This window comes from Branchiostoma belcheri, unplaced genomic scaffold (assembly GCF_001625305.1).
Source record: "Branchiostoma belcheri isolate BF01 breed outbred unplaced genomic scaffold, Haploidv18h27 scaffold84, whole genome shotgun sequence".
Lineage (NCBI taxonomy): Eukaryota > Metazoa > Chordata > Leptocardii > Amphioxiformes > Branchiostomatidae > Branchiostoma > Branchiostoma belcheri.
Window position 1 is genome coordinate 1430266 of NW_017804509.1, and position 21745 is coordinate 1452010.

The 21745-nt window shown below is 40.4% G+C and overlaps 3 protein-coding genes across 3 annotated transcripts in view; 2 read left to right on the forward strand and 1 right to left on the reverse strand.

The window, feature by feature from the left end:
- Positions 1 to 13348, forward strand: part of LOC109486924 (oxysterols receptor LXR-alpha-like) — a 20322-nt gene extending 6974 nt beyond the window's left edge. The window contains exons 3-11 of the mRNA XM_019790831.1: positions 5597 to 5737; positions 6618 to 6839; positions 7059 to 7066; positions 7331 to 7504; positions 8014 to 8098; positions 8510 to 8682; positions 9131 to 9340; positions 9667 to 9730; positions 11872 to 13348. Of these exons, the coding sequence (XP_019646390.1) occupies positions 5597 to 5737; positions 6618 to 6839; positions 7059 to 7066; positions 7331 to 7504; positions 8014 to 8098; positions 8510 to 8682; positions 9131 to 9340; positions 9667 to 9730; positions 11872 to 11945 (1151 nt within the window). The 3' untranslated portion in view covers positions 11946 to 13348. The remainder of the gene's footprint in view (positions 1 to 5596; positions 5738 to 6617; positions 6840 to 7058; positions 7067 to 7330; positions 7505 to 8013; positions 8099 to 8509; positions 8683 to 9130; positions 9341 to 9666; positions 9731 to 11871) is intronic.
- A 660-nt stretch (positions 13349 to 14008) lies between these two features.
- On the reverse strand, positions 14009 to 15796 carry LOC109486960 (nucleoside diphosphate kinase 6-like). The gene is made up of 3 exons (XM_019790875.1): positions 15737 to 15796; positions 14829 to 15099; positions 14009 to 14546 (listed from the first exon to the last, which is right to left on the reverse strand). The coding sequence occupies exons 2-3, from the start codon at positions 15073 to 15075 to the stop codon at positions 14215 to 14217; spliced, it is 579 nt and encodes a 192-aa protein (XP_019646434.1). The 5' UTR covers positions 15076 to 15099; positions 15737 to 15796; the 3' UTR covers positions 14009 to 14214.
- A 1534-nt stretch (positions 15797 to 17330) lies between these two features.
- The window catches only part of LOC109486948 (translocator protein-like), a 30356-nt gene continuing 25941 nt past the window's right edge, over positions 17331 to 21745 (forward strand). The window contains exon 1 of the mRNA XM_019790862.1: positions 17331 to 17433. Coding sequence (XP_019646421.1) covers positions 17339 to 17433 — 95 coding nt within the window. The 5' untranslated portion in view covers positions 17331 to 17338. The remainder of the gene's footprint in view (positions 17434 to 21745) is intronic.

The window sequence follows — 21745 nt, forward strand, 5'->3', positions numbered from 1 at the left end:
TCACTCACTCACTCACTCACTCACTCACTCACTCACTCACTCACTCACTCTCATCCATCCATCCATCCATCCATCCATCCATCCATCCATCCATCCATCCATCCATCCATCCATCCATCCATCCATCCATCCATCCATCCATCCATCCACCCACCCATCCATCCATCCACGTAACAGTTACCCCAGAACTCAGTTACAGCAGTCATCGTCAACCTGACGGACGAACGACACCCCAGAACTGCCCTAGTTCTGCCCATGTTGCCCCCCTCCCCCCACACACATGACTCCTGCAGTGTCAACATTATTAGCAGAGCTGTCAGGTGACAAGTACAATGTTATTAGCTGGAGTGACAGACTGTGATTAAGGCACACAGGTCTCTGTACCTGTACTCACACTCAGTCCCAGGCCTCCAAATTAACCTTTCTTCCTGTTGTCCCAGCACTGTCCCAAAAATAAATTTCAGTTGTCCTGAAGTGAGGATGAACTGTCCCAACCTGTTTTTTGGGGAAGTATAATTTGTATGACTTCAACTTGAAGTCAACTTTATTTTGCTTAATATGTTCACTCCCAGGCACACTATAATTGCAGAGTTGACAGGAAATTCGGGGGTAGTTTTCCAGGATCCAAAAGTCGGACGTGTGCCTGATAAACAAAAGAAGGGCTGACATTCTGATGTTGATTATTTTTATGTTGTCCCCAAAATGTCCCAAAGTGTCTTTTTAGTTGTCCCAGCCTAGATTTTAGTGGTCAGTGGCCATTGGACTACCTTTAATTTCGAGCCCTACTGTACATGTACATGTACTCAGTTCTTCACACTTAATAAAACCCACAGGAACATAGACAAACATCCAGTCATGAGATGACACAGGCTCTATTTTGGGTACCATAACAGAAGGACTGGCTTTCGTTGGGAACTCGACCAAAGTACAATAAGTTTAAAGTAAATAGCAGAAAGGGCCTTTCAGACATGGAAATGGGAAGAGGTATTATCATGTGTCAAGTAAAGTTACTTAGTATATATAATACCAAGAGTGCTTTAGCAAACTGTTTATGTTGTTTGAAACCAATGACCTTCTTAATCTTATACAAAGAAATGTAAACTTTCAACAAAGTAATATATAAGGCACTGTGTCACTGACGAAAGGTAGTGGATGCTAGCTGAATCGTCTGACCATTTCCAACATCATATCTTGTTGCTTGAGTAACAGTTTTTTGGTGTATCTTATTACCTGGATGTCTAACCTTCATCGACGTAATATATAAGGCCCCTAAATGAATTCAAAATAATCAACCAATCGGCTATTATACATTATTGTATATTGCATTCATTCAAGTTTATTTAACAGATTTATAAGATAAAATTGTTGTGGCCTACGTCTGAGATGATTGTCTAATCTCTCTACTGTTATGTTTTATATCCTGTGATTGACTGATAGTATAGAAGACACCCTGGCTAACTGTTAGTGTAGAAGCTGGGAAGGGGGGTTATACTGTCCAGACATCATTCCAACATGACATCAACATAAAACTACCCTAGGCTTTCTCCTCCCATTCTAGGTATACATTGTATGTGTTGAATACCAGGAAGACTAGTGGTGGAATCTTGGCCCACCACCAATGGTAATTCGAAGAAAGTTTCAAAGTTTCATAGGTACATTTGTAAGTCTTGGTATCAACTACCCCTCATTTCCATCTTCTTTTATTTTGTCATCATTACTTGAGATGCAGCATGTGTAAATGAATAAATGAATAAAATAAATAATTACGACTACTAAAATTGGCACGGTTAGATATATTGCTTCCATAAATAATGGAAATAATATCTATAGTCATGCCAATCTTTAAAAATCTGTGCAAAATATAACCTTCAGATGACCTTGTGATAGTTCAATGTTCACAAAGGTCACGACAAGACTCTTCAAAAGAACCAGCAGGTAAACGGTGGTGTTTCAGGGTGTCCGCAGGTGTGTCTGGTAACCATGGTAACAGGAGGTGCGTACAGAAGCGTGCGTTCTAGCGTGACGACAAACACGTCCTGCCTGTGACATGATTTATTGAGAACTTCCTGGGTGAGACACGGTGTTGACTCTATAGGGCTGCAGTGAGGAGGGAGGAATAGTTGTCACGTGTTGAACAATGGTGGTCTGGGATCTGCACAACCTGCTGTATTTGCCCAGGTTTGGGTAGTGTTGAGGTCAGGAAGACCAAATCATGAAGACTGTCTGAAGAGGAGTCTTCATTTTTTTCAAGTTGGCTCTGGCTCTGATTTGATAGAGAATTCAAAAGTAACAACTTATTCTAAAGTAAAAATTTTGACAAAAGAGATCTATAGAAAAGATGAAAATAGAGGTTTGAAGGGAAATTTGACTGACTACATGTATGTTCACTCCCTGAAACTGGTAATACCAACGTTCACTTTCCCCTCAGACTTTGTTTTCAATTTAAAAGATTCTTCTTCCAGTTCAACGCATAATTCTTTCAAATTGTAGAACCAGTGCTGTTGATACTGCCGTTAGACGGTTAGATCATATTTGCAGATGTGAAGGTTGAGACGTGGAAAGAAGCGAATGTACAGTGTGGAGGTTTTGTCAGTGAGGGGGTTTTGGCACTGCTGCGTTCCTGATGACAGCTTTATTCAGATTCTTAATCCCATTATAAACATCTGGATGTGACTTTTCCAGGTGAAGTCCATCAGGACTCAAAAACAAGTCAGACCCAGGCTGCGGCAAGGTAGTTTGCTGGTTTTTAGATTAGAAACTGGAACGCTGAGGTTTAATTTTTCTTTTTTTGTTGGTGGGCTTAGTTGGCAAAATCACCTGAAAAAAAGAGCGTCAGAGTTGTGAATACAGTAAAACAGAGTTTCCTGTGGCTGTGCTTTGTTTCACTTTTGCTTGAGCTTTATCTCTGAATGTTCAAGAAAATTGGTGTGGTCTGTAACCTTACAGTGGCAGATCTGACACTATTTACAGAAGTGACAGTTCAGAAATACTGAATGAACTGCCTGCAGGTGCACATGGACAGACTTTGTTTTTAATTATACCATGATGACAGCAGTAGTCACTGTGCAACTGTCTGTAGAGACGGTCGGCAAACATCTGTCAGTGAATGTGCTGCCTCCAGGTGTGCTCAGGGAGAAACATGTCACAATCATACTGACAGAACTCAGAAAGGGCGCTCAATATGGTGGTCATTTTTCAACTTTCAAGATCAACATAATTGAAATCCTTTTTATTGTTAAAGTTGTTATGTAAGTGAAGGTTAGACATCGAGGTAGAACATAAATATGTACATTGTAATGCAAAATACAATATAGATCAAACAACAGCGATATTTCGATGATATAGTTTGATAATGATGATAAGTTCGAAGTGCTCACTCACTGTCCGGTTTATCGTCTGTTGTTCCCTGTCCTGAGGGTTAGACGTGCTTGCACTGCAATACCAGGGCCTGATGGCAATTTGCCACCTGCCTAATATATCTTGTAGGTTGTCACAATAATCTCATAAACATTAACCTCTCTTTCTCCCTCTCTCGTAATTCTCATGTACACCGTAAAATAAGCAAAAGGTAATCAATGAATTAACAAACCAAACTTTTATTGAAATAATCTGTGGTTTGTTTTAGAGTGGTGCAAGCTGCGCAAAGGTGCATTTCTGACTGTGAGCCAGGCTCAAATGATGACACTTGAAATTAAAGGCGGTCCAATGGTTAGGACAGTAACTGTTCATTCTCACTTCAGAGCAAGTGAAATTTATTTTTGGGACAGTGCAGGGACAATAGGAAGAAAAGTTAATTTCGAGGCCTGGATAACCTTTGGCCCACTTTTAATGACTGTACAGGAAGCCCTTTCTTGATCTGGTTTGTTTGTTTGTCCGAACTCTAGATCTATTTCAGATCTTAATCAGTCCATTAAAGGCTGCTCTACCTCAGCTTGTTGACTCTGTGATTAAAGAAAAAGATATCAGAACTAAAATGTCAACATGGAAGCAAATAGTCTGAGGGGAAAGCCTGTACCTTAATTACACATTCACGGAATGAATATGAGTCAGATTCAAGTAACATTGTAACATTTCCTCCTAGCCCTCTAGATCTGTTTTTGCAGGGCTGGAAATGCATGTGCACCTTAGTGTACCCACATTTGGAGCTGTGCACCCATTTTTTTTTTCAGGTGCACCCAAATATTTTTGTAGAATTTACGTATGTTAAATGTACAAAAAATGTGTAGTAACTTATCAATAAGTAGTACACATCATATTCTTAACGTCTAAGTGTCAGAAAATTAATAAAAGCATTGCTGTAGTACTTTTCTTTTCAAATGAAATATAATTTAGTTTTTGCTGATATTCTACTTATTTTTATTATGCGGTAAAATTTTTTTTTGTGCATACAATTTTTTTAGGTTGTGTACACCAGTGAGTATTACCAAATATAAATTTCCCTGTTTTGTTATAAGATTTTTATCTCAGAATGCCAGAGAAACAAGGAAGCAAATTGATTCAGAATTGGCCTTTTAGTAATAAGTTCTACAGATTTCATTTGATGTAAGGAGGTCATCGCTCTGTACTGTTTGACCAGTTTCAGTGCGTAACATTCCGACCAATGGGAGAGGCTTTTACAAACAGACCCCTTTTGAGGTTGTGTTTGCGTTTCCTGTTGGTTAGTCATTAGAGCAAACCCCGCTGGTTTTCCTACCGTGTTCCTTAAGACAGAATTCTGTATCAATTTTAATTAGTCACAGGTTCAATGTACTCTCATCTGCCGAATAAACATACCCCCCGGAATAAACGTACCCCCGGAAAATTACCAAAATTGACGGGTAACCTGTGTCTCTTGTACTAAAATGCACCCTTACTGATATATGTACAAATCTTTAACTGTTATTTGCAATTAGGAATTTAAATAGACAAAAAAAAAGAGCATTTAATATTTTGTATTTTGATAAGCACCACCCATGACAATAGAACATTCAGACGAATTTACGCACGCGGTGATTGCAAAAACCGGCCGGAAAATGACAAGTTTCTCGCTACAATATGCGTTTATAAACGTCTTCACGTCGATGATTTGTCAATTTTTTTCACACGAAGTTGAAAAAAATTACTGGTTTTCAAAAAATTAATAAACGTACTGTGCAAAATAAGAACGTACTGGGTGGATGTTTGGGCCCCAAAAAATAAACGTACCCGTATGTTTATTTGGCAGATGAGAGTAGACTTAGGAAATTTCATCCTCTGCTATAAAAAAAGAAAAATTAAAGAATTTACACCTTTATAAAGTATTACACTACTTGTTTTAGTCATCATTGTGAAAAGTACAATGCAAGAGTCATAATGATATCATTATATAAAAATTTTCAAGTAACAGGTCAAAATGTTCCTTAGGTCTCTTCAGAAGATGCATGATTAAGAAAGAGGTTTAAATCTAAGGTGTAATAAGAAATTTTGCATGTCTAAGTAATGCCTCCTTTCCTCCCATTTTTTTAAGAAAAAGTACAACTGACGGGGAACAACTAAACGTTAAACTGGATAGTGCATGAGGCCCATTATAGGTGTAAATCTCACGCAAAATAAAATGTAACGTTTCTGTTTCCTTCAGGTTTCTTCAGAAGAAGCGTAATAAAGAAGGCCAACTACACGTGTAAATATGGCGGGAACTGTGAGATGAATGTGCGGCTGCGAAACACGTGCCAGGGATGCCGGCTGAGGAAATGCAGAGATGTCGGCATGAAGGCGGAGTGTGAGTACTGTTTGTTTGTTTGTTTGTTTATTTGTTTATGTGAACTGTGAGATGAATGTGCGGCTGCGAAGCACGTGCCAGGGATGCCGGCTCAGGAAGTGTAGAGATGTCGGCATGAAGGCGGAGTGTGAGTACTGTTTGTTTGTTTGTTTATGTTTGTTTAGTTGTTTACCTTACACAGGATGTCGGCATGAAGGCTGAATCTGAGTACTGGAACTTCATATGTAACACAGTTTATCCGTAAATAATTTCATCAGGTTGGAAGATACTAAGGGTATAGAAATTTCTTCTTACACAACCAGTAAGGTTCTCACCTGCTTACGTTTCGCCACCTACTTTGGCGATAAATAGCGGCGAGTTGCAGAACTCCAGTCAGAAGCTCTGAGGAAGGTGTCTGATAGACATCGAAACGTCAGCAAGGTGAGAACCTTACTGGTTGTGTAAGAAGATAATTCTAAACCCATGAGTACTGTTTGTTTATTTGTTTAATATTTGAATGTTTATTTGTTTACCTTACACTTGTGGCCGATATCCACATTGTCTAATCCATACAGAAACCTGTGTACATGTACTAAAAGTGCCTCCTTTTGGAGAAAAATGGTACTGCATCAAATGAGATGAGTCATTGCAGGTCTCTTGAAAGAAGTGTGGAAATATCCACAGCAGCTCCTCCTGTTGGCAGCAAATGGTATTGCAGTTGAAGTTTGAATAGATTGTAATGTTGATTTTATTCACCACAGGTCTACTAAAAGAAGTGCAAATAAAATCCAAGTTTCACTGGAAGTACCCAAAGTCAGACTGCTCCCCCTAGTGGAAGCAAGTGGTATTGCAACAGCAAGAGTTCAAGAAGACTAATTTTCTTTGTTGTTACCACATACAGGTCTCTTAACAGAAGCGCAAACAAAGTCCAAGTTTCGCTGGAAGTACCCAAAGTCAGACTGCTCCCCGTCCTCCTCACAACCGGGTTCTCCCAGCACGTCCTCCACTACTAACGGGCAGGCTAACCAGCTACTGAAGCTTAGTGCAGAACAGAAGGACTTGTGCATGGAGGTGGTGTCTGCGTTCCAGAATGATGTGGGCTCAAGACCCCAAAATCACCACGGTACGACAGACCCCCTTTTTCACTAGACCCCCCCTCCTTTTACTATACCCCCTCCCCTGTCTACCAGATACCTTTGACCCAGTGTTGATGTCACACTTCAAAGAAGCCACATGACAAGCCTCACTGGGTCAGTCTACTGAGGAAGACCAGAGTGACTGTTCAAAAGCTTTAGGAGAGGAAACTTTTTGTGTTGGATCTTAAGTTTTAACTCTAAACGAGAACTGTCTGTATAGCAAAGCTCTTTTTATCACAACCATTTATTTTTCACTAGCTGACATTTCGATGACCGTCTGTCATCTTCATCAGGGCAATTTTCTGATGAATCAGGGAATTGCCCTGATGAAGATGACAGACGGTCATCGAAATGTCAGCTAGTGAAAAATAAACCAAACAAATAAATGGTTGTGATAAAAAGAACCTTGCTATTCAGTCGTTTACCAACCGGCTGAAATTTTTTATGGAGAACTGTCTTCGTGCCCCCCCCCCCCCAGTTGTGGCCTAACGATGACGAGGTTCGGAGCAAGTCAGAGAAGGACCTTCTGGACCAGAAGCAGCAGCATCTGCAGGAGGGGATGACCGTCACCATCGAGAAAATCGTGCTCTTCTCCAAACAGCTCCGCGGCTTCATGACCTTGAGCCAGGAGGACCAGATTGCACTCCTCAAGGTCAGTGGGTGGCGGAAATAAAAAAGTACCAGGCGAGTCGTGAATGTGTTTGTAACACAGACTACAATGGTTTTTTTTCTTACATTTTTCCAAAAGTAGGCGGCACAAAAATTTTTGTAGGCCGCATGTTTTGAGAAGGCTGACGCTATGCTGTATCTCTCTCTCTCTCTCCCCCTCTCTCTCTGTCTCTTTTGGCAGTCTTGTTGCAACCTTCCTCAGCTGTAGGGCTGTAATGCCTACTTATTCTGCAAGGTGGAGCTGTCAGTATGGCTAAATCTCCATCATATTCTGCTGTATTCTAGCTTGTTCATTGTATCATAACTTACCTTACACTAGCACTGAGGATTCGGACTACCAAAATATTGGCAGGCAAGACGAACAACTTCTGAACATTTAAGAAGACTTGAAGTCGAACATCCTATGCTCTATCCACATAATGAAAATATTCGCTAATGTGCTGTTTTCCCCTGATTGATTGATTGATTGCTGTTTTTCCCCTTATGTTCCAGGGAGGTGCGATTGAGGTAGTGATGCTGAAAGGAGCTGTGTACAGGGATGACAGTCAACAGAATGCTGAGAGGTGGATCAACGCAGGTTCGTCCAGTCTTCGTTAATTACGTAATATTAATTATGTTTACCGAAGGAAAATATAAGGGTTTTGCTCTGTTTCATCTTCCTCTTCTCCTGATCCAAATAAATACGGTCAATGAGCTGAACCAGACATCTGTCTCCATGGTAACTAGTGTTGGGTTACATCATGTTGCAATTTTTTTAGCAGGAGGGATTTAGACTCCTGTCACCATATATATGATGTGTTTGAATAAGAATTAACAATAACAGAGTACTCGGACCATATGCGAACTCACAAGGTAAACATTATGCATTTGCTTTGCAAATATTACGTTTCTAGTTTTCAACTACATCTAGACATTCTAAACTAGACACATTGCTTACGATCTCTAACGTCTTAGCGCAAACAGTGAAAGTTGTTTTCTGTTTCTTCAGGTGTTCTTGAGACGTTTGTGCACACCTTCATGGACTTCCTGCACAGCATCCAGCAGCTGAAGCTGGACTGGTTCGAGTGTGCTCTGCTCACAGCTGTTGCGCTGCTGTCCCCAGGTACGATTGGTCAGTTTGAATACAGGTTAACCAATCAGAGACCGGTGTCTGTTGTGGCTGTGTGTGATTGGTCAGTTTGAATACAGGTTAACCAATCAGAGACCAGTTACTGAAGCAGCTCTGTGTGATTGGTCAGTTTGAATACAGGTTAACCAATCAGAGACCAGTTTCTGGTTCGAGTGTGCTCTGCTCACGGCTGTCGCACCGCTGTCCCCAGGTACGATTGGTCAGTTCGAATACAGGTTAACCAATCATAGACCATGGTCTTTAGCAGCTCTGTGTTATTGGTCAGTTTGAATACAAATTAACCAATCAGAGCGCTGTTTCCCACAGACCAGCAGTACGTGCAGAACTACTCCACCGTACCTCCGTCCTGTGATTGGTGAGTTTGAATATAGGTTAACCAATCAGAGCCCTGTTTTCCGCAGACCGTCAGTATGTACAGAACTACTCTGCCGTGGAGAAGGTACGTCCGTCCTGTGATTGGTCGGTTTAAATACAAGTTAACCAATCAGAGCGCTGTTTTCCGCAGACCGTCAGTACGTGCAGAACTACTCGGCCGTGGAGAAGGTGCAGGAGCCGTACCTGTTCGCCCTGGAGACGTACTGCCACGCCCGACGACCAAACGACCCCATGTTCTTCCCTCGGCTGCTGAGTCGTCTGACGCAACTCCGGACGATCAACTTCTACCACTCTAAGCACATCCTCTGTTACAAGGTAATGTAATTCACTTGATGTTCACGGTAGCAAAATTTCATGGTCTGAGAAAAGTGGACATGTTCACGGATATATTCACAGCGGCAAAAGGTACAGGAAAAAGAAAGTAGAGGAACTATTTGTTATAACTGTAATGAAGAGTTCATTGTACAGAAATGACAGTGAACATAAAAGTACCATGAAAAAATTAGGAATTACAGTACATTAACTTCTGCCACTCCAAACTCGTGTCAAAACCATGAACATACTTGTATACCATTCCAAACACATCCTGTGTTACAAGAAGATGTTTGATGTTTATTTATTTATTTGTTTGTTTATTTCAGGTCCAGGACAAGACGATGCTGCCCTTACTGCAGGAGATCTGGGACTGGAACAAACTGGACGAAGGTATGGGTATGACCACCAACGTTTCTCACCTGCCCTGACATAACATGCAGGTGTGAAACACACCTGGACAAACACCTGTCCGGGAAATCACCTGTCAGGTGTGCTGTATCGTCATGGCAACAAGCCTATCATGTTACATAGTATTACATCATGAAAGTTCATCTGTGTTGGTAGTTACATGTTTGGAGTTAAAACTTTTGGTCCAACACTAAAAGTTCTCTCATCTTCAAAGAAGCCACGTGACAAGTCTCACTGGGTCAGTCTACTGAGGAAGACCAGAGTGACTGGTCGAAAGCTCTAGGTGAGAGAACTTTTTGTGTTGGATCTAAAGTTTTAACACTAAACATGCTACATACATGTGTTAGACATAGGAGCTGACTATTGTAGCTGACTGATACTTATAATGTAAATGCTATACAGTACATCAACAAAAAGGGAAAACAATCCTGGGATCATTATTGTGACAGTAATTTGAATTTTTTAGTGTAAGAGATCATTTCTGGACACTGAACTTAAAGTTCAGGTTACTGTAATAGCATCTCTTCTGCCTAAGTCAGAAACATCAAAGCTGGAGACAAGGTGGACTTACTAAGAGTGAGAACTGACTTACAATGTGCCCAATAGGAGTAACTATCAGTCTACTCTTGGAAATTATTATGGTTTTGAAGATATCGATGGTGTCTTCCGTTAAGTGCTATAATTGCTCACAAAACTCCAGAAAACACGGAAGAAACTGGATAAAACTCTGCTATTTAAGTATATAATATGGGTACTTAGTCTAGTATATGATATTACCACTCATCACTGATGGAGCTGATTTTGTAAAATAAAGGAAAAGGAAAGTTATACTCAGGACTTGTAGGAATCTTACATGCCAGTTTCTTTGCACAAATTCTGTGCATGGAAGCACTCTAGAGATTAGGAGTTTAAGGGTTAATTGAATGCCATGGATGTGCCCTAGAGCCTTGGAAGGTTGAGGGTTAAATGCCACTTTACAGGTACATAATTATTATGTATAAGGAGCTGTATTACAGAACTTATTATACATTTTTGTAGATTTTGTACATGAGTATTCAGAAAATATATTAGTGTACAGTTACTGTATATTAGATAGTACATTTTTATTGCTTAAACAGGTGAGTGTTTTTCATTTTAAATTACTGCTTGTTTCATGTAAACTTTGAATAATCAAAGAAATCAGGCCTTCTGATCTGAAATCTTAAGTAATTTTCTTAAAATGCTTTGGAAATCATAATAATGCATTCAATTTGATATATGCTAGATAAATGCTACTTTTTGTGGGGATAGTACACTAACTAACACCACTGGTTCAGCATTACTGTCTGTACTTGGGGAGGGTACACTAACACCACTGTTGTGATTGGGCAGTCCCTAGATTTGATTTGGGGGTTGTACACTAACACTGCTGGGGGAGTCTGTGCTTTTTCTATGGTGTTCTTACTAGCTATAACTTATTCAGGTGTAACTCTTTAAAATTTTTGTACACAAATTTATGAGAGATATCTTTTATTTTCAAATATTTGCAAAGCCAGATTGAAGATTGCCTTTCACACAAATTACAATTTAGCAAGTCATCCAGATTTTCCTTACAGTCAATCAATCAACCAATCAATCAACCAATCAATCAATCAATCAATCAATCAATCAATCAATCAATCAATCAATCAATCAATCAATCAATCAATCAATCAATCAATCAATCAATCAATCAATCAATCAATCAATCAATCAATCAATCAATCAATCAATCAATCAAAATATATTTATTTGATGAGAATCTAGCTGTGATGTTTTCTTAATGCAACATATTCTTTTAACTTAAGGCAAATTAAAGTGTGTTTTCAGTGCAAATCAAATCATAATTTCTTTTTCACAATATTTTTTAATTCCATGTTTTTTTTACACGTTTATTTGTAAATATTCCTTCAACATATTTTTTTCAACTAAAGGCAAATTAGTGTGTTTTCTGTGCAAATCGTGATTTCATTTTCCCAAAAGATTTTTTTTTAATTTCATGTTTTTTTACACGTTTATTTGTAAATATTTCTTATTTCTGGTGGCTGCCTTTTCTGTCTTTAACACAGAGTTCATTTCTTTTTTTTTCTGCATGTTTCTTACAGAGTGTAAAGCCACTCCGATGCAAGGACAACCTGTCTACACTAGGTGCAACCTTCACAGCCCTGTAGTGCATTAGCCTCCTGTCGCATCATAGCCTAAAGGGGCACTGTATACTACTAACCTATACATGACTTTGTGTATGGTCCTGTAGTGCTTTAGACATTCTGTCGCAAGATAATCTTAAGGGACACTGTATACTACTAACTTACTACTAACTTGTGTATTGGGCCTCCTGTCGCATCATAGTCTAAAGGGGCACTGTATACCACTAACTTGTGTATTAGGCCTCCTGTCGCAACATAGGCTAAAGGGGCACTGTATACTACTAACTTACTACTAACTTGTTTATTGGGCCTCCTGTCACATCATAGCCTAAAGGGGCATTGTATACTACTGACCTATACATGTGTATGGTCCTGTACAGGCTGTAGTGCTTTAGACTTTCTGTCGCAAGATAATCAAAAGAGTCACTGTATACTTCTAACCTAATAGTATGTACCTGTTTAGGCCTCCTATCGCAAGGTTTGTTGCAGCATCTGTGCTGAGCTTACTGTGCAGTGTGGACTCTTTCAAAATCAAATCCTGCCCAAACGTGTAAAAAAAGTCTTGTGTGACAACTTAAACATAGACAGAAGGCCTGGTTTCTTGGTTGATACTTGAATGTTTTTGGTGATGTTATAAATTTCATGTACAACAACAGTAACAAAATAATGTCATAAAGAAAATGTTTTTCTTTTTAATTCCTTAACTGTTGTCTTCTAACCATACAGAAAGATGCTATTGCACGACAATTGTACAAGGTGCAATGTATGGGAAAAAGAGTTGAACATAGTTCAGAAAGAAATATAGAAATTCAATAAAACCTAACATCATAATCACATACATTTGTACAAATAATTAGTGGTGGAATCATCATAATGTTACTCCATGTGTAGCAGGTTTATAGTTTTGTTTTCTAAATGATGCAGTTCTGTAAACTATAATGTGAAAGTTCATGTACTCAGTCATTTTAGGAAAAAAAGAGAAAAATATAGTCACATTTACCTCCACATATTGTACAGCACAGCAAGTTATTATTAGGTTGTTATAATATAGTTTTACACATATCTTATGATACAGTTAATAAGATAGTGGTGCGTTGAATATGTACATTTCTGTCAATGATTCTGATGCAGTTTCTTTCCATTATATGGAACTTCCATAGCAAAAGATGTGACTGTGTCTGACTGTGTGTGTGTGTGTTGTGCTGTGCTAGTACAACCTATTTTTTCACCATAATATGTACGTCCAACTTATTCTTAGCTGAAGCTATACTGTATGTTACAATACATGTATTTTAAGGGGAGGGGGGTATATATATATATACTTTTCTGTAAAGATGGTCTGATTGAGTAAAATTTGTTCTCTTTTAGACAAAGAAGGGATTTATAAAGTAGAGTCAAGAATTCTAGCTGGTGCAGTACGGAAGATTCATTCAAAGTTGGATAATATCATATGCTGCCAACTTTTATCATGTACAAGTAGGACTAGACCTCCATCTAGATGTCACAAAACATGCTACACATTCCTACATGTACAACTGTAATGCTGCCTGTAGCATCAATGACTTTTAACTGTTGAATAAAAAGTATATATATGAGTATATATCAAAATAATGCAATAATTGTATATTCAGAATCACCAAGTATATTTCAGATGGCATATCAAATCACTATTTTATGACCATATCATAATGGTAGGTGATGAACTGTTTTTACATGTTAATAATGCAATTTTATGTAATGCTTTACCCTTTCTGTTAATAGAAAAATAAAGTCTTTCTCTAAAGGTGCTCCTGTTGTGTCTTCAATCAGGCTGTAGCTGTAATTTTTCAAAGTTATACCAAACAAGAACCAGAGCTCTAGCCAGCTCAAAATCTTTTTCCGTTAGCCAGGTTCACGATCGGACCTGGGGGGAGAGTGCTCAGAAGGTAGGTGGGTCTGGGGACAAATTTTAAGCCTTTAAATGCAAGGTCACAATTTCTTTGAGAGGCAAATCATGGGGTTGATATTGGTTAGTGGTGGTCCTTTGGGTGTTTTTATATTTTTACTCAAGATTTTTTGTCAATTTTGTCCAAGTATAAAAAATTTTCCATCACACATGTATCACAAAGTTCCTGCAATTGACCGAAAAATGGGTGCTGGCTAGAGCCCTTAGCCTGGTTACCAAACCTATTATAGCTCCCGAGTCCTACATCATCTCAGGCTATAGACCCCTGCCAAGAACCAGTAAATGTTGAATAGTTCACACTTTTGAGTACGTATATATACCACCAAGCTACACCACAGTGTAATCCCAAGTGTTCATCAACTAATTCTATCCACCGGTGTGTTTTCCACCCTCCCCTCATCAGAATGAACTTTCCCCACTGGTACATGCTCCACCCTCCCCTCATCAAAATGGACCCTCCCCTCCTTGAAGAACTCGGACTGTTCCTTCCACCACGTCTTGGCGTCAAACTCGGGGAAGAAGATTTGCATCTCGCGTAGAGCCGCTTTCTCAGAGTCTGCACCGTGTGTGCAGTTTCTGGTGTCGGTTAGTCCGAACTGTCCCCGTATGGACTCACGGTGTGTGAACTGTGAGCGGAAGGTTTTGGTTGGTCCCATCAACTGTCGCCATCGGGAAATGGCGTCTTCGCCTGGTGATGAAGAAAGAAAACAACATTAGAACTAGTAACATTTGCAAAGCAAATGCATAATGATTACCTTGCAATATGGTCTGCTCTACCTTGAAATATGATCTGCTCTGTTAATTCTTACCCAAAGACATATTCATATATATGGTGACAGGAGTCAAAATCCCTCCTGCTATAAAATTGCAACATGATGTAATGATGTTAGAGGACTGCAAAAGAGTAGTGGTTGTATTGTGACTAATTTGAGGTTCCTTAAATAAACAAACAAACAAACCGGTTCCCCACCTGCCAGAATGTGTGCGCTCATCTGTCCACTTGCCATGAATCCCACCAGTCGATTATAGAAGAACCTGCCTTCATGTTCACCATAGAAACTTGCGCTGTCCTGCCGGGACCATCTCAGAACCCTGCTTCTCACAAACAGAAGTCGGTTCTTCAGGACGGTCCCCACGATGTGTTGGTACAGTCCGGGGTGGGCGTGGACGTCAGGTTTGATCAGGGCAAGGGTCAACTGGAGACCGCTGACTCCCATTGGTCCAATCTCTCGTCTTCTCGTCTAGAAAATGAGCGAAAAACTTGCTTAAGTCCAAGTTCCTAGGTGTACTATGCTAAGAGGGCCTGCATGGGGTGGGGGTGGGGGTGGTAGTGATTATGAATTCAGCAAAACTTCCACTGCCGATTATGAATTAGTTTAGAGCTGATTACGACTTAACGCTTTGCGGCTAATGTACTACATGTATTACGAATTTCGTTGATTTTTGGGGGAGGCTGCCTACGGATTAAGAACCTTAAGAAAGTCCCTGCACTTTTATAAGTAATTTCTGTGATTGCTTTCTTACAAATCTCTTTGATGCAAAGTTCATAAAGACTTCTCTTACGTCATTGTCACTAAAGTAAAGTAGCCAAAATCCAGGGCTCATAATTATGTTAATGTATAAATTCTCTTGGGTGAAATATACGTGTAAATGGTATATGTTTATTACACAAAATTTATTTGAACATATTACGACACATAACAAGTTATCTCTCAACGACACATGCATGCCGAACAATTTAATTAGCTCAAGGAGATTTTGGATGAACGCCCAACACGAAAAGTTCTCTTTTAAGTTGGTTTTACAAAAGAAGGACTTGAACTAGGGAAAAATCTGAAGATAAAGACAAGATCCATGATCTTATAGCTCTAAACTCACCCTACAAATGCCCCAAAAACACTACATACGTGTATAAAGTCACGTACACCTTGCCTGTCGAACCCGGAAGTGAAGGTTCGGCAGAATCCATTCAAATAGAGGGGGAGGCAGAAATTTCATAGTTAACAATACATTTATCATTTGCCCTCTTCAAAACATCTGACTTTCAATAATCATTGTATCCTACGTGAAATTATTTTGTTGATTATATGCTATTGGAATAATTGGAAATTTTTCAAATTTTTGGAAGAATATAATGTACAGTAGCAACTATGGATCACCCTTCTTTTATAATGGTATAGTCTTCAGGTAAAAGGTTATTAGTCTATACCACTTTGACAATGGGGTGGCTATTATCTTGATACCTTATTGCAATTCAATGTGTTTAATTTTTTAGACTACATTATAATACACAAATAACAGACTATATTAAATATAATAATGACTTAAATAGTAAAGATGTAGGACTTTATTCACCATAAATATGAATTTCTATAGTTAAAATAAAACGCACGCATCCCCCTGGCAATGTACTCGCCCGAACCATCAAATTCAACTCTGTTATATGTAAACACTTGATGTTCCTATTCTGAGAACTGCGTATTTCGCCAGCTCTGACAAGAATAAAGACCACAGGTAAGACTCTAAACAGTTATAAACATAACAGTAAATATATTTTACCTTACACCAATTCAGAGGAGAAAATTTGACAAGGACAAAACTGGTGCATGGTAGTGAATTTCAAGTTCAACACCAACGTTATGTTGTTTAGATGTTACATTTGATTGTCTGGGTGTCTAGTCTGTGAGTGATCTTTTGTATCAGATTCAGAAAATGCAATGAATTTTTTGAAACCTGATATAACTATTTTGTCCCATTTTGTACACGATTTTAACTTTAGATCAAGGCCTGCCCTCGATCACAAAATTGTATCATGTCCTAACGTTAGCAAAAAAGATATTAGGTGATCCAATGATTGCAGCTGAATGTCTGTCTGCAGAATGTACTTGATTTATATTCAATTGTGCCATGCATGGCTCCCTGAAGTTCAATGTTACAGGGAAGCAAAAGGAGAGACTGTATGTGGTCTCCTAAAACACAATTTTTTGTTATACGGTATACAACTGTAGAAGGCTTCCTGCCTCAGCTATCCCTGCTTTGCCCATGTGTGTTTGTTTGTTTATTTGTTTGCTTGTTTGTTTCTTTGCCCCATGTTGTTTAGAAGTAAACCAGCTCTAGTGTTTATTTATTTGCTTGTTATTTGCTTGTTTGCAAAGTAGTAAATTAGGTCCATGTTTGTTTGCTTGTTTGCTTGTTTGTCCAGTGTAGTATCAGCACCATGGCCCCCTCCTGGCTTGCTCCAATCCTCGGCACGCTTCACCCCCTACTCGGTGTAGCTGGAAGCTCGCTAGTTCAGCAAAAAGACGCCATGACCTGGTACGACAAGATCAAAAAACCCTCCTGGACGCCCCCCAACTATCTGTTCCCACCCGTATGGACCAGTCTGTATGCCACCATGGGGTAAGATCTTCAGTGATTTTTGCATGTGTTTTCTCTCTCTCTCTCTCTCTCTCTTTCCTCAGCAGGGTGTAATTTGATCTCATGGCTCCATCTTGGCTCCCGCCAGTCATCGGAACGTTCCACCCGCTTGTGGGGGGGTTTGGAGCGTCGTTTGCGGGGAAGGAGAATCTGAAGTGGTATGACGCGCAGGTTAAGAAACCCTGGTGGACCCCACCGAACTACGTGTTTGGACCGGTCTGGGCTAGCCTGTATGCTAGCATGGGGTAAGCCACGTTTGTTTGTTTGTTTGTTTGTTTGTTTTGCACGATTGGTAAGTTGCTTCATGGTGTACAATGTATATAAGAGGCAACTTCAGTATTTTCACACCATACTGAGTCAGCTAGACCAGACTCTGAAACTTTGACTCCCCTGTACTAATGGTAGAGCTCAGCCTCTATATATTGTCATCTTTTATTTGAGCAGTTATGTTTTGCAATTGTAAGCAATTATGTGTAATTTTTTTTCGTGTACTGAGCTCCTCATCCTGAAAATTGTTAAATTACATTCTATAACCAAAAAAACACCTGTGGTCTCAGGGGTGCTTATAGTATAAGATTTTATCTGTTAATGCCCACGATCATGATAATGATCATTCTGGCATACTCATTTTTACCTGAGGAAAGCCGTAATCGTATATAGTACCTTTCCCAAGAGCACAAGCTAGGTTTGTGACTTGGCAGGATTCGAACCTGGGACCTCTTGGTTCTGAGCCGAATGCTCTGCTGTTAATGCCTCACAACCCCACAGGTGCTGCCGACCTTTAACCTCACAATCAGCTGATGTGTTTACCTGGAATAACTAAACTCTCAAGGACATGATAAACCCAGACTGTACCAAGTTAGAAAGAGGGGTGTATTTGCTCTGTTGATTCTTACCTTTTAGAAGCTCTTTAAGAATTTTAATTATAGACTACCGGTATCATTATTTATGTTTCTGGATAGACATTTAGGAAATTTTCATTTGCTTAACTTTGTAAGGAACTTACTGAGAGAAGATCTTCACAAAAGTGCAATCTTAAGTTTTCCTGGGTCCTTTATGGATGGACCCTGTAGGGTCATGTAAGGGCGCGACCTTGATCAGGAAGGTCACATGACGCTTACACAACCACCTGTTGTTGGTCACTTCTCCAAGCTGTTTGGGTCACATCTGTGCTTCAACACAACTCCTCAAGGCTAGTCTGGTCCTTATAGTAGGGTTCTCAAAGGTATGTCTACTAGTACTGTACTTGACTTAGCCAGTATCATGGTTGGGGCATGGTAGTTGGGGCAGGCTGTCTTCAGGGCTCTAATATAGTTTTCCCCGCCCAGTTTAACAGGCCCCCCAGTAGGAGTGTTACGCTAAAAGAGATGGCAAGCCAAGGGAGTTGATTTGCCCCACCACAAATGTTTGTGCTGTACTTGCCTTTGTTATCTCTTTCTCCTTCTGGTAATCCTACTTAAGTCAGTCAACAGGTGGTTTGTCTTTAAGTCACTCAGTGAATAAGAATCAAAGATGACTCCTGAAGAGGCCAGTAGTTATACAGGAGCAGGCTCTCCTCGCTTTTGACTGGTTGGCCTTGCTTGGGTACTTTCTGAGTTTCTGTAGTGCTAGCATCTCTTCTTGATAACCTTTGCACTACTGTTACACAACTGTTGTGTAAGATCCCAGAGTACACCCCTCAGGTCAGGAGTGGGACAGTCCAATGACCCTGAGGTCAAACTGCCCCATAGAGGCATATATACTGTGTAAAACACAGTGAGTAGCAGTATCAGTTAAGGCAGGGTCAGTCCATTTGTACTTTTTCTTCTACCTATTCTTCACCACCTGGTTACCTTAAGGACAGGTAAGAAGTAGGTGAGCTGTAGTAGCTTGTACTAGAACTGTGAAACTCTGAATTAGGCCCAAACTTGTTGGCTGACCTACTTAATGCTTTTCAGCACTCAGGCAGCATGCTGGTTATGTAAACAGACCATACTTTAGGAAAAAGGCATCCATTTTGTGATACAGGAGTTTAGTTTGTACTGTCCTGATTATATAGTACACTTTCCAGTTCCAACTACATATAGTTTGGCTTTGGTTCTAGCAGTAATTAACTTTTTATTAGAGAGCGCGGCCTTGCCAGTGCTAACCCACTGGACAGGGCTGCCTGGAGGTGCAGTGTGAAGACCAGTACTACTAGCCGACTGCTGCCGACCCCTGTGGCAGGGACAACAGCAGCAGTATAATCTAATCCTGGAATAGTGAGTGTGAGTGAGTGTATTGTCAAGTTTTGATATCCCCATAATAAACTGCAACTGTTTCCTCAGCCTCAGCTCCCCCCTTCGAGAGAATGGTATCTCCCAGCTGGGCCGCGCCCGTTCTTGCCTCCGTGCTGCCCCACCTGGGGGGGTTCGCGGGCGCGGTCGTCTCATCCCGAAATGTCCGGACCTGGTACGACAATGAGATCAGGAAGCCCTGGTTCAGACCGCCTAACTGGGTTTTTGCGCCGGTTTGGACCATGCTCTACACAGCCATGGGGTAAGGAAAGGGAAAAATGGAAAATGAAATGAAAAAAAAAAATCAATCAGAAAGGTGCACATTGATAATCAGAATCCGTGAACCAACAAATTACACTGGTGTGGCCTAACAACAAAATTCATGATTGAGGTACTTTCCCAGATGATCAGTGGAATAAGGCCTTTTAATTCCATGTAATTTGTACATCTTTATGACTATCCAGTATCCTGTATAAAACACAGCTATGCATGGGGTAAGCTGGGTTACCATAGCCTAACAGCCTGAGGGTACCATCCGGATTTTTACTCCGCAGTGCTAAAAAAAATTTGCGTATGGTACCCAGGCTATAAGTAGGGGGAATAGAACAGGAAAATATGAACAAAAGACAATCCGAAAGTAGCAGATTGCATTATTAGAAACAAAAAGTGTCAGCGAAAGAAAAATAATCAGACAACAGATCAGATAATTGGAGGCCTTATGTGCCCTCCTACTGAAAGCATAAAGATCAGCCGTTTCAATTCTACGTAATTCGTACTCCAAAGTGGTGGCAGATGGAAAATAACATATCAACCACCTGTTAATTTGGTGCCTACATGCTCTTCTGTGTAGAGAGTAATCAGCCATTTTAATGAGCTGCCTGCCGCACTCACAGAGTCACACCCTTATTATAACATCTTGCCTGAATGAACACATTTGATGTGTCTTGAATTCAAAGGACTGGGGAAGAATCAGGCATGGCTCAAGACAGTGGAAGAAAGATTCCAGTGTCTGTTTAAGTAGAGAATTTCATGAACATGCAAGGGGGTGAAGTCTGCTATCTCTGATTGCAAGGTGTTTTTCATGGTACCTTAATATTAAATGCAGTATCAAAAAGAGTGTATGTCCCAGGAATACCAAACATGTTACATCTTATGTTCCTTTATTACATGTATTATCAAGAATGAGTCGCTTACACTATTTTTATGTTCCTCCCATACATACTGCCCGATTAGGCACAGGAGAAACTAGTCTAAGGTAAGGTAAGGTCATACACACACTGCCCTCTTTCTTCTCTTACCGGTATTGCAGCCTTCCAGGCAACATAGTCCTATAATACTGTACTTAGTCTTGTGGCCTTTTACCTATCTCTAAGTACTTAGCAAATTGTCTTAAGTGGTACGTCCCTGCATACTCAGAGCCTATACTAATCCTACCTTTGCCTGAGGCTGTTTGTGCACTTGGTTGTAATCTATTCTACCCACCCCTACGTCTGGTCTTGAGTGGTAGGTCCCATCATCCTTAAGGATACAGCTGGGATTCTACCCACCCCTAAATCTTGAGTGGTATGCCCCATCCTGCCATCTCAGCGTTAGTTTGAGAACCCCTAAATCTTCAGTGGTCCGCCCCATCCTGCCATCCCAGCTTTAGCTTGTTTGTGAACTGGCTTGTTCCATTCAAACACCCCCAAGTATTTAATGGTAAGCCCCATCCTGCCATCCCAGTGCTAGCAGGAGTTTGTAAACTGGGTTCTTCCATTCTAACACCCCCAACTTTTCAGTGGTACGCCCCATCCTGCCATCCCATGCAGCTTTAGCTTGTTTGTGAACTGGATTCTTCCATTTTAAAACCCCCAAGCCCAAGTCTTGAATGGTATGCCCCATCCTGCCATCCTAGCGTTTACTTCAGTTATACTAAGATGGCTGTAAACTGGGTTCCTCCCTTCGCGGCGACGCTGGTGCCGAATGTGGGCGGCTTCATCGCACACATGCAGACCCAGAAGGCTCGCTGCTGGTACGTCGGTCTGTCCAAGCCCTGGTGGTGCGCTCCCAACTGGCTCTTCGCGCCAATGTGGGGGACCATGTATGTAGGCATGGGGTGGGTATACTGTGTACATGTATAGGCATTGCTGTGTGTGTGTGTGTGTGTGTTGTGTGTGTGTAAGAGAGAAAGAGAGAGAGTGTGTGTGTGTGTGTGTGTGTGTGTGTGCGTGCGTGA

What these genes read in the sequence shown, in the direction of transcription:
- LOC109486960 (XM_019790875.1), bottom strand. Translation starts at nt 15,075, where the DNA reads ATGGGAGTCAGCGGTCTCCAGTTGACCCTTGCCCTGATCAAACCTGAC. An exon ending in GAGCGCACACATTCTGGCAG is followed by an intron (nt 14,547 to 14,828) that starts GTGGGGAACCGG and finishes CTTCATCACCAG; the next exon opens with GCGAAGACGCCATTTCCCGA.